The 12,710-nt window shown below is 37.3% G+C and overlaps 1 protein-coding gene across 7 annotated transcripts in view; it reads left to right on the forward strand.

Annotated features, from left to right (window-relative positions):
• PIK3CB (phosphatidylinositol-4,5-bisphosphate 3-kinase catalytic subunit beta) overlaps nt 1–12,710 on the forward strand; it is a 199,595-nt gene that overhangs the window by 132,829 nt on the left and 54,056 nt on the right. For all 7 annotated transcript variants that reach the window (XM_032408604.1, XM_032408606.1, XM_032408602.1 and 4 more), the window contains one exon: nt 10,406–10,594. In XM_032408604.1, the coding sequence (XP_032264495.1) occupies nt 10,406–10,594 (189 nt within the window). The remainder of the gene's footprint in view (nt 1–10,405; nt 10,595–12,710) is intronic.

Consider the following 12,710-nt stretch of genomic DNA (forward strand, 5'->3'; position numbering starts at 1 on the left):
CAGCAGGAACAGGAAAAGCAAGAGTAGAGGCCACACCTGTTCTTTTTGAGGATATCATTAATATGCCTCATTGCTGCTCACATCTATTAGCCAGGAATTAGTCACATGGCCATACTTTAACTACAAGTGAGGCTGGGAAATGTAGTCTTTAGTTGGCCAGGCATGTGCTTGACTAAGAGTAAGAGATTCTAGTTAATAAAGGAAGAGCAGAAAGAATACTGAGGGACAAACAGCAGTTTCTGCCATACACACTATGCCTGTCATTTCTACCCAGAGCTCTTGGGTGATCAGGTGCATTGTCAGCACTAATGTTGTGAAAAGAATCTTTTTTTTATTACCAGTAGGTCTCAGTAGTAAGCATAAAATATTCAGTAAACCATGTTGTAAACAGATTTGCTGCCATCAGGCTTTGTTGGTCATATATAGAACATAGGCAGAATAGATTTAGCATAATTCTTAAGTGTCCTAGGATTTTGGAAGGGTCTTTGAGCACTGGCTTCACCTTAAAGTCACCAGCTATATTAGCCCCCCAAAAGAGAGTCAGTCTGTCCTTTGAAGCTTTGAAGCCAGGCATTGACTTCTGCTCTTTAGCTTTGAAAGTCATAGCATTCTCTTCTAATATAAAGCTATTTCGTCTACATTTAAAAGCTGTTGTTTATTGTAGCCACCTTCATTATGATCTTAGCTAGATGTTCTGGGCAACCTCCTGCAGCTTCTTACATTAATACTTCTTGCATTTTTATGTTATGGAGATAGCTTCTTTCCTTAAACCTCTTAAACCAACCTCTGTTAGCTTCAAACTTCTTCTGTAGCTTCCTCACCTCTTCCAGTCTTCATGGAATTCAAGAGAGTTACGGCCTTGTTTGTATTAGGCTTTGGCTTAAGGGAATGGTGTGGCTGGTTTGATCTTTTATCTAGACCACAAACACTTTCTCCATATCAGCAATAAGTCTGTTTTGCTTTCCTGTTATTAATGTGTTCACTGGAGTAGCACTTTTAATTTCCTTCAAGAACTTTTCTTCTGTATTCACCACGTGGCTAATTTTTTGGCACACGAGGCCTAGCTTTTGCCTGTCTTGGCTTTCAACATGCCTTCTTACTAAGCTGTATCATTTCCAGCTTTTGATTTAAAGTGTGAGACATGCAACTCTTCCATTCACTCTAACACTTAGAAGCCATTGTAGGGTTATTAATTGGCTTAATGTCAATATTGTGTCTTAGAGAATGAGGAAGCCCTAGGAGAGGGAGAGAGATGGGAACAGCTGGTTGGTGGAGCAGTCAGAATAGGCACAACATTTATTAAGTTCGCCATTTTCTGTGGTATGGTTCATGGCACCCCAAAAGAACGAACGGTAGTAACAGCAAAGATCACTGACCCCCGATCACCATGACAAATACAGCAATAATGAGAAAGTTTGAAATATTGAGAGAATTACCAAAATGAGACATAGAGGCAGTGAGCAAATGCTGTTGGGAGAATGGCACTGATAGACTTGCTTGATGCAGCTTGCCACAGACCTTCAGTTTGTAGAGTACAGCACAGGATCTGTGAAGGATAATAAAACAAGCCTGCACTAAGACAGATAATTACAGGTTTAGGTTCAGAGACAGTAGTTATATAAGGATATCTTCATTCTAATTCCTCCTTTTGTTACCCTTTATTAGTCTTTATATTGATCCCCAAATATCAGAAGGGTAACTGGTAACTTTTTACTATTTCTCTTATGCTTTACTACCACCTTACCTAAATCAGAAGGTTTCCTTCTTACTGAGGATGCAGTATTCTGGCCCAAGTTTGATGTGCCTTTTTTTAAAATTGGGGGCATAGTACAATTAATAAATTGTGAAACCGAAAATTGAAGTTATTCCTGTAACTGCCATCTACTTTTTATCCTCCAAGATAACTGTGTCAGCAGTTTAGCTTATAGGTACTAATCCTAATGCAATGTATGTATTTACATACCTTTATGTATAAATATATCCTTTTTTTTAAATGAGATCTTTATAGTTTTTCCCTTTTTAATTTAATGCATTTTGTGCATCTTGGCTCTTTCAGAGGTCCTCTTCTCTCTTTTTATTTATTTATTTTTTTTAAAAAGATGTATGTATTTATTTTAGAGAACGGGAGAGGGTAAGTGTGCAAGCGGAGGGAGAGGCAGTGGGAGAGGAAGAGAAATCCTCAAGCAGTCTCCCCGTGAGTGCAGAGCTCCTACCCAGGGCTTGATCCCAGGACCCTGAGATCATGACCTGAGCCAAAATCAAGAGTCAGACGCTTAACTGACTGAGCCACCCAGGCACTCCCACGCTTCTCTTTTTAAAGCTTTTTCAACATTCTGTGGCATTATTAGCAGCTATTAGTTATTAAACATACATACTTCTGGTTTTTTTGCTTACTTCCCATTTTATTATTTTTTTTTTTTTAAAGATTTTATTTATTTATTTGACAGAGAGAGACACAGCGAGAGAGGGAACACGAGCAGGGTGAGTGGGAGAGGGAGAAGCAGGCTTCCTGTGGAGCAGGGAGCCCGATGTGGGGCTCGATCCTAGGACCCTGGGATCATGACCTGAGCTGAAGGCAGACGCCTAACAACTGAGCCACCCAGGCGCCCCAACTTCCCATTATTCTTTACTAAAACAGTGTTGTAAGGAATATTTTATAGAGCTTTAAACATGTATTTTATGGTTTAAAATTTTTTTAAAAATTAATTAATTAATTAATTAATTAATTTAAGTAGGCTCTGTGTCCAACTTGGGGCTTGAACACAACCCTGAGACCAAGAGTCGTATGCTCCACTGACTGAACTGGCCAGGTGCCCCTACGTACATGTATTTTATAGGATGGATTCTTAGAAGTGAAATTATTAGATCAAAAGTATCCCTTTTTTTAAAAATAAGAATTCTGCCAAATTGCGTACCTTAAAATACCTTAAAATTTAAAACCCTAGCCACACTGTGGAAGAGTTAGTATCATTTTGCATATCTGCCAGCCCTTTTAATATTTTTTAACCCTTTTAGTATTTTAATTAATTGGACAAAAAAATGGTGTCACACTACTTTAACTTTCATTTTTTAAAAGATTTTATTTATTTGTCAGAGAGAGCACAAGCAGGGGGAGCGGCAGGCAGAGGGAGAAGCAGGCTCCCCACTGAGCAAGGAGCCCGATGCTGGACTCGAACTAATGCTGCTATGAACATGAATATACAAGTATCTTTTTAAGACTCTGTTTTCAATTCTTTGGATATATACCCAGAAGTGGAACTGCTGAATCATATTGTAGTTCTCTTTTTAATTTTTTTAAGGAACTGCTATACTGTTCTCCACCATAGCTGTACCATTTTACATTCCCACCAGCTACAAAAGCAATGTTTTTCACATCCTTGCCATCACTTTTGTGTTTTTTGATAGTAGCCATCCTAATAGGTGTTGGTATTTTTTAAAATAGATGTTTGCCAAGGATCTTGGGTCTGTAGAATAGGAAAAATGTGATCCTTGTGAATTATGATTATAGAATTGGCAGCTTTTATCTTCTTATCTAGTGGTTCTCAACCTGAGGCTAATTTGCCCTCTATGGGCCATTTGGCATTATCTAGAGGTTTTCTTGGTTGTCATAACTCAAGGGGTGGGGGTGTTCCTGGCATCTAGTGGGTAGAGGTCAGGGGTCTACTAAATTTCTACAATGTACAGGACCATCCTCCTACAACAAAATACTAATAGCACTGAGGTTTAGAAACCCTGCTCTAATCTAAAACATCTGTGTTATAATTTTATCTTATTTTCTTACTGTGGAAACTCAGGCATAAAATTTTATTGGTTGGCTTTGGAGAGTGCAGATGTGATGACTCAAGCCATTAGTTCACAAGTCCTAGAAATCTACCTAGGAAGTTTTCTTAGAAGAATGATTTGGAGTTTTTAAAGTCCTCAATTTTAGGGAAGGAAATACCAAACATTTAAAAAAAATTTTTCGCCTTAACTGAAAATTTGCAGGAAGTATACAGAGAATTCCCATATAGCCTTCCTGCAGCTTCCCCAGCTGTTAACATTTTGGCACATTTGTTTTTGTTTTGTTTTGTTTAAGATTTTAGTTATTCATTGTCAGAGCACAAGCAGGGGGAGCGGCAGGTAGAGGGAGAGGGAGAAGCAGACTCCCCGCTGAGCAGGGAGCCTGATATGGGGCTAGATCTCAGGACCCCTGGATTATGCCTGAGCTGAGGGCAGATGCTTAACTGACTGAGCTGCCCAGGCACCCCAGCCAATATATATTAATAAATGTTTACTAAAACAAGTGGGTGAAAGTTTGATGTGAAACAGGGTGGTTAGTCTCAAAATAGGCCCACAAGATACTTCTTGTTAACTTTATACCAGAAAAACCTAGTAGACTATCCTAATCAAGTGATAAAAATGAACATCAGTAGTGATAGGAGAAATGAACATTATTTGCCTCCTGATAAAATATAGTAAGAGGAACACTCCACCACTTCAGTGTATTCATTCTAAAAATATATAGCTGGAATCTGATTATGACAAAACATTAGGCAAATACATACTGAGTAATATTCTTCAAAGTAATTGACCTGTATTCCTAGAAAATGTCAGAGTCAGTGAAGGTAAGGAAAGACTGAGGTACTGTTTTAGAATGAAGAAAACTAATGATAAATGACAACAAAATGCAACAATTAACCTGGGTTGGATCCTGGACCTATAACAAACATTTAGAAAATTGGAAAAATTGAATGGAATGTGTGAATTATACAGTAGAACTATATCAGTATTATTTTCCCTATTTTTATGAACAGATTCTGGTTAAGTATGAGAATGTCCTTGTTTTTAGGAGATATACACGGAAGAATTAAGGAGTAGAAGGGAATTTTTTTTTTTTTAAAGATTTTATTTATTTATTTGAGAGAGAGAATGAGAGAGAGAGAGAGCATGAGATGGGGGAGGGTCAAAGGGAGAAGCAGACTCCCTGCTGTGCAGGGAGCCGGATGTGAGACTCGATCCTGGGACTCCAGGATCATGACCTGAGCTGAAGGCAGTCGCTTAACCAACTGAGCCACCCAGGCACCCTAAAAGGGAATATTGTATGCCACTTAATATCATATATTAAGAGTCCTGATTCCATATGCGAAAAGTATTTAGAATCCAAGATTTGGGCACTGTATATGCCCATTGGTATTGCCATGCAATTGTATCTAGGCCTTTTCGTAAAACAGCTAGGTAACATGTATATGTGTGTTTACATATATTTGAGCATATATAAGCACAGAGATATATTGCTTTATCTATTAAAAATCATGAGCTCTTGGGGCACCTGGGTGGCTCAGATGGTTAAGCGTCTGCCTTCGGCTCAGGTCATGATCCCAGGGTTCTGGAATCGAGTCCTGCATGGGGTTCCCTGCTAGGCGGGAAGCCTGCTTCTCCCTCTGCCTCTCTCTCTCTCTCTCACTCTCATGAATAAAAAAAACAAAACAAAACAAAACAAAAAATCATGAGGTCTTATCAATGTCTTTGTGTGTGTGTGTGTGTGTTTAAAATAAGATTTTATGCTTTTGTGCTCTCTCTCTCTGTCAAATAAATAAATAAAATCTTTAAAAAAAAATATCACTGATGAGTTTCCCAGCCTTTCATCCTCCTCCCCTGATGCCAACCACCACATCCCCCATTTAGAAGAGGAAAGAACCACAGTTAATTTTTTTTTTTTAAAGATTTTATTATTTGAGAGAGAGAATGAGAGAGAGAGAGCACATGAGAGGGGGGAGGGTCAGAGGGAGAAGCAGACTCCCTGCTGAGCAGGGAGCCTGATGCGGGTCTCAATCCTGGGACTCCAGGATCATGACCTGAGCCGAAGTCAGTCGCTTAACCAACTGAGCCACCCAGGTGCCCGAACCACAGTCATTTTTTGACGTGCTTATTGCAAAGTATATTTGCTTTGTTTTATTTTAGTTAATAATCACTATTACATCATAATATGTGTATGATTTTGAAAAATATAAAAATAGAGAATATGAGTGGTAGTCTTCATTACTTTCTACCATTATTTTAGTTCAAGCATTTGAACAGGTGTATAAATTCACCATTTACCCTGTGCAGTCTAAGTTTTCATTACTGATTGTTTGGGGTTTGCAAAAGAATGTAAGATTCTGTGTTTTCTTTGGGCTTCCTGCCACATTTCTGGTAGTTGTTTATTTTTACCTTGGCTTTACTCAATGCTGTGCTTTTCATAGCTCAGTAAATAGTCATAGTATAATTATACAGCTAACCCCCTGCTCTCCCCTCTTAGTTTACTCCCAGGTCTTCAGGATATTTACTTACAGTAGGTCTGTAGAGTCTAATTTTGATTCACCAAATTACAGTAGGTTTGCTAGCTTTTTGCAATATTTAACTTAACAGCAGTCTATTTTTCTGACATGAACAATTTAGACTCTGTGTTGTTTGCAGTAACAGGTTTCATTTTAAGATGTGTAAGTGTAGGTGTAAGTGTAGGAGTTTGATCTTCAAATTCCGATGACTTGTGATGGTAACTTTTCAGAGAAACCCAGTCAAGCCTGTAAAATAAAGCATACTCTAAAGGTTGAGGATCTGAATATAAAACCACTGTAATCATACATAGTCTGTGTGTGTGTGTGTGTGTGTGTGTATGTTTAAAATAAGATTTTATTTTTTATTTATTTATTTATTTTTAAAGATTTTATTTATTTGACAGTGAGAGATACAGCGAGAGAAAATAAGATTTTATTTTTTAAAGAGCAGTTTTAGGATCACAACAAAATTGGGAGGAAGGTACAGAGATTTCCCATACATCTCTTTCCCTTCACATGCATATCCCTTTCCCATTATCAACATCACTCACCAAGAACACACCTACACTGACACATCGTAATCACCTAAAGTCCGTAGTTTACCTTGGGTTTCATTCTTGGTGTTGTGCGTATTGTGGGTTTGGACAAATGTATAATGATAACGTATTTATTTATCGTATCATACAGAGTATTTTTACTGTCCTGCAAATCCTCTGTGCTCTGCCTGTTCGTTCCCCCACTCTACCCCTGGCAACCACTGATCTTTTTATTTTCTTCATAGTTTGACCTTTTCCAGATGTTGTATAATTTAGAATCATACAGTATGTAGTCTTTTTCAATCTGGCTTCTTTTCCCTTAGTAGTATGCTTTTAAGGTTCCTCCATGTCTTTGTGGCATGAAAGCTCATTTCCTTTTAGTGATAAATAATATTCCATTGTCTGTATGTATTACAGCTTATCCATTTACCCACTGAATGACATCTTGGTTGTTTCCAAGTTTTGACAGTTTTGAATAAAACTGCTGTAAACATCTGTGTGCAGGTTTTTTGTGGGCATAAGTTTTCACCTCCTTTTGGTAAATACCAAGAAGCGTGATTACTGGATTGTATGGTAAGAGTATGTTTAGTTTGTAAGAAACTGCCAAACTGTCTTCCTAAGTGGTTGTAGCATTTTACATTCCCACCACCGGTGAATAAGAGTTGTTCCACATCCTTGACAGCATTCGATGTTGTCTGTGTTTTGGATTTTGGCCATTCTAATAGATGTGTGGTCTTACCTCATTTTTTTTAATTTGCATTTCCCTAACGAGTCTGCATCTTATTTGGGGAGGTGTCTGTTCAGGTCTTTGACTCATATTTTAGTTTGATGCTTTATTTTCTAATAGTTGAGTTTTAAAGTTCTTTGTGTATTTTGGATGACAGTCCTTTATCAGATAAGTCTTATTGCAGATATTTTCTCCTAGTCTGTAGCTTGTCTTTTCATTCTCTTGACAGTGTCTTTCACAGAGGAGTTAATTTTAAATATAGTGAAGTCTATCTAATTTATCAATTCTTTTATTGATGGATCATGCATTTGGTGTTATATGTAAAAAGTCATTGCCAAAGATAACCCCAGGTCATCTAGGTTTTCTCCTATGTTATCTTCTAGGAGTTTTATAGTTTCTGTATTTCACATTTATTTTTACTAAGTTGGGTAGTGTCAGTCCTTCAGCTTTTTCTTCTTCAATATTGTGTTGGCTGTTCTGGGTATTTTGCCTCTCTGTGTAACTTTAGAATCAATTTGTCAGTACCTACAAAATTTTGATTGGGTTTGCATTGAATCTGTTGATTACATTAGAAGAGCTGACATTTGGACAGTATTGAATCTTCCTATTTGTGAACATGAAATACCTATTTAGTTATTTGATTTCTTTTATCAGAGGTCTAATTTTCATTATATAGATTTTGTACATATTTTGTTAGTTTTATACCTAGGTTTTCATATTTTTGGGTGCTAATGTAAGTGGTATTAGATTTTTAATTTCAAATACCACTTGTTTATTGCTGATATATGGGAAGGCAGTTTACTTTTGTTTCCTAAACTTGTGTCCTACAATCTTGCTTTAATTATGCATTGGGTCCAATATTTTTGTTGATTCTTTCAGATTTTCTGCATAGACAATTATGTCTATGTAGATAATCATGATCCCCATTCTTTTGTACATATATATTATTATTATTATTTTTTTTTTTTTAAAGATTTTATTTATTTGACAGAGACACAGCGAGAGAGGGAACACAAGCAGGGGGAGTAGGAGAGGGAGAAGCAGGCTTCCCGCGGAGCCGGGAGCCCGATGCGGGGCTCGATCCCAGGACCCCGAGATCATGACCTGAGCCGAAGGCAGACGCTTAACGACTGAGCCACCCAGGCGCCCCCATATATATTATTTTGAATCTCATTACTTTAGAAAATTAGTATGACTATTTTATTTTTTTTTAAGATTTTATTTATTTATTTGACAGAGAGAGACAGCTAGAGAGGGAACACAAGCAGGGGGAGTGGGAGAGGGAGCAGCAGGCTTCCTGCTGAGCAGGGAGCATGACCCGGGGCTCGATCCCAGGACCCTGGGATCATGACCTGAGCCAAAGGCTGAACGACTGAGCCACCCAGGCGCCCCTAGTATGACTATTTTAATGCTTAAATGAAATTCCAGTTAAAAACATAAAGTACAAAATTACATAATAATAGAATATAAATTTTTACAGGATCTTGTCAGATAATTCTGGAGAGGTTTTTTTTTCCTAAGATTTATTTATTATAGAGAGTGAATGCACAAGAGAGCATGTGAGCCGTGGGGGTGGGGCAGAGGGAGAAGGAGAGAGAATCTCAAGCAGACTCCGCACAGAGCAGGAGCCCAACACAAGGCTTGATCTCATGACCCTGAGCCGAAACCAGGAGTCCAACCTTCAACTGACTAAGCCACCCAGGTGCCCCTGTTTTATTTTTTATTTTTATTTATTTATTTTTATATGTATTTTGGCCTAAATGGTATAGTTCTACTTTGGTATGGGGAAATGAATCTCTTTCTTTCAGTATTACTACAATTCAGAATCTAGAGCCAAAAAATAGTTTGGGCCATGTTCATTATTTTAGGATATTCTTGTACAGATTGGGAAAGAAAATGGGATAACAGTATTTGTTTCATGTTTAGTTTTATCCAGGATTCGATTCTTAATCTAAATGGTTTTGATGCCTCTGAGCCAACAAGACACTTACACTTTTTTTTTTTTTTTTTTTAAAACTTCGTATGTTTGGGGATGCCTGAGTGGTTCGGTCAGTTAAGCGTCTGCCTTCGGCTCAGTCATGATCCCAGGGTCCTGGGATCAAGTTCGGCATCATGCTCCTTGCTCAGTGGGAGTCTGCTTCTCCCCCTGCCTGCCTCTTCCCCCTGCTTCTGCTCTTTCTCTGTCTCTGACAAATAAATAAAATCTTTTTTTTTTTTTTTAAGATTTTATTTATTTATTTGAGAGAGAGAATGAGAGAGAGAGAGAGAGCACATGAGAGGGGGGAGGGTCAGAGGGAGAAGCAGACTCCCTGCTGAGCAGGGAGCCTGATGTGGGACTCGATCCCGGGACTCCAGGATCATGACCTGAGCTGAAGGCTCAACCAACTGAGCCACCCAGGCGCCCCTCTGACAAATAAATAAAATCTTAAAAAAAAAAAAAAACTTTGTATGTTTGGTTTGTCTTTGTTGATTTGTTTGTTTATAGAAATTGAAAATTAAAATGGAAGGATAGAAAGAAATTCAGTTTAAAGAATAAAGGACTTTTTAATCCACATTGCAATTCTGCCACCTAGTGTTTGCATATGGATTTTTAAAGAAACAGGAAGGGGGAACCCCCTTTTTAGAACTGTTTGAGAATACTTTTCATCCTTAGCTTACAAATTTAATATGCTATCAACCTATAAAAAGGGCATCCATCTTTATTAATCTTTTTAAGGAATTAGATCTTTAGTATCTTAAAGATTATAAATTGTTTATAAATTTATTGTATATAAATTTGCTATGGGTTTGCCATTGATGTTCATAGAATTAAATTATGTAATGAATGAGTAATTTTACTTTCTTAGAGTCGAGGTGGAAAAAAGTTTCTTGCTGTACTGAAAGAAATCTTGGACAGGGATCCCTTGTCTCAGTTGTGTGAGAATGAAATGGATCTTATTTGGACTTTGCGACAAGATTGCAGAGAGAATTTCCCACAGTCACTGCCAAAATTACTGCTGTCAATCAAGTGGAATAAACTTGAGGATGTTGCTCAGGTAACAAAACATAATTTTTGTAATTCTTTTTAGGAGTATATATTACTTTGTTGATTTCATGTAAATTGTCCTTTCTTATATAGGGATATTTCCATAGGTTGGATAATTTTCTATGGGAGAAATTTTCAGATTTTTAGACTCATACATATTCCAAATGATAGATTAGAAAGTTTAAGATTTTAAATCCCAGATTCTAGACAGGTTTTCTATATCTTTCACTAAGAACAATTAAAACATTACTTTTGGTGTGATCATCTATAATTACTGCCTGCATGTAGTAGGTTCTGGATTATTTCAATAAACAGTTTCATCAGTGAGCTCCAAAGTTTTAATCTTAAAATGACTTTAATCTTTGCATTGACTGTTCTAAAATGAATATGTATTGTTTTGAGAAGCTAATATTTTAGAGCATAAACCTTTTAGATCGGTTTTTAACGTTCATTTTAGTTGGGCAGTGTTGGTGAATGTTTGCCTTTAGACAAAATAAAGACAGGAAAAAAAGTTCCAAAAAAGCCACCAAATTTTAGATCCTTGATTTAATTTTCGGAATCCTGTCAAAAAGCACTGGCATTTATTAAATTCAGTTGGTTATCAATGCTCTATAGAAAGATCCTTGAAATGGTTTTTTAATCAGAATGAATACATTTGGTATATTAACCTAATTTGTTCACCTTACTTATTTGAATTCAGCTGATATTTTTAAAAGTTTTCTGGGCTTAGCAAATCTCTAATGACGTTTTTAAAAATTTTTTTTAAATTTTAATTCCAGTATAGTTAACATACAGTGTTATATTAGTTTCAGGTGTAAAATCTATAATGACTTTTTAAAATTTTCAAGAAATGCTTTTAATCATACGCATTTAAAATTTTTTTAATTTTATTATTTTACTTCTCTGAGTTTAGAAAGGACTTGTTTTGAATTTATTTCTAGTATTTAACAATTGTTTGAATCATGTTATATAATTATAATGTGTCTCATTTAAACTGTTTATACAGTTAGACCGTATGAACATTACTTACTCTGAAAAGGAACTATTTCTTTATAAAAATTTTAGTTGTTTTGTCATAGTTATCTTCTAACCACTTGTTTATTTAAATTCAAGGTTAGTTTTCTATGAACTGCCGTAATGGTGGAATATCAGCCTTTTTTAGTTGGCATGTTTGCCCGCTTCTGATGGATAGTGTCCAGTTCTAACTGCTTATCCAAGAAATGCATATATTATTATTTTGTATAGAATTAGAATAGAAGAAATTTCTTGCTGTACTCTTTTTTTTTTTTTTTTTTTAAAGATTTTATTTATTTATTTGACAGAGACACAGCGAGAGAGGGAAAACAAGCAGGGGGAGTGGGAGAGGGAGAAGCAGGCTTCCCGCGGATTAGGGAGCCGGATGTGGGCCTCGATCCCAGGACCCTGGGATCATGACCTGAGCCGAAGGCAGACGCTTGACGACTGAGCCACCCAGGCGCCCCTTCTTGCTGTACTCTTAAAAGATATCTGCGAGAGAGGTTTCTTCTGTCAGCTGTCAGGAAACAGAATGAGGGGTGTCTGAGTGGTTCAGGTGGTTAGCCACCAACTCTTGTTTTGGCTCAGGTCATGATCTCATGGGTTATGAGATCGACCAGGGCTTCAGCCTCCATGCTAAGTGAGGAGTGGGCTTGAGGAGCCTCTCCCTCTGCCCCTCCCCCCACTAGCATGCATGCCTGTGCTCTCTCTCTCAAATCTTAAAAAAAAAAAAAAGAGCCAGTTTTCCCTTAATATTTCTTTCCTTTTTAAAAAACATTTATTTCTTTATTTTAGAGAGAGAGAGTGTGTGCAAGTAGGGGAAGGAACAGAGGGCGGGGGAGAGAGAGAATCCTAAGGGCAGAGCCCAATGCTGGGCTGGATCCCAGGACCCTGCGATCGTGACCTGAGCCAAAATCAAGAGCCAGCACTTAACTGGCTGAGCCACTCAGGTGCCCCTGATATTTCTTTATTTGAACCCTGGGGATAGAAATTTTTACATTTTGGAATTTAGCACACTTACCTCATTTCCAGGAGGTAACCTAAAGCATTGTTTTCAAATATAACCTGACATCCTCCATTTTGATAGAAGAAAGCCAATCCTAATCCTCTTT

The sequence above is a fragment of the Phoca vitulina genome, unplaced genomic scaffold, assembly GCF_004348235.1.
Source record: "Phoca vitulina isolate PV1807 unplaced genomic scaffold, GSC_HSeal_1.0 scaffold10, whole genome shotgun sequence".
In the NCBI taxonomy this organism is placed as follows: domain Eukaryota; kingdom Metazoa; phylum Chordata; class Mammalia; order Carnivora; family Phocidae; genus Phoca; species Phoca vitulina.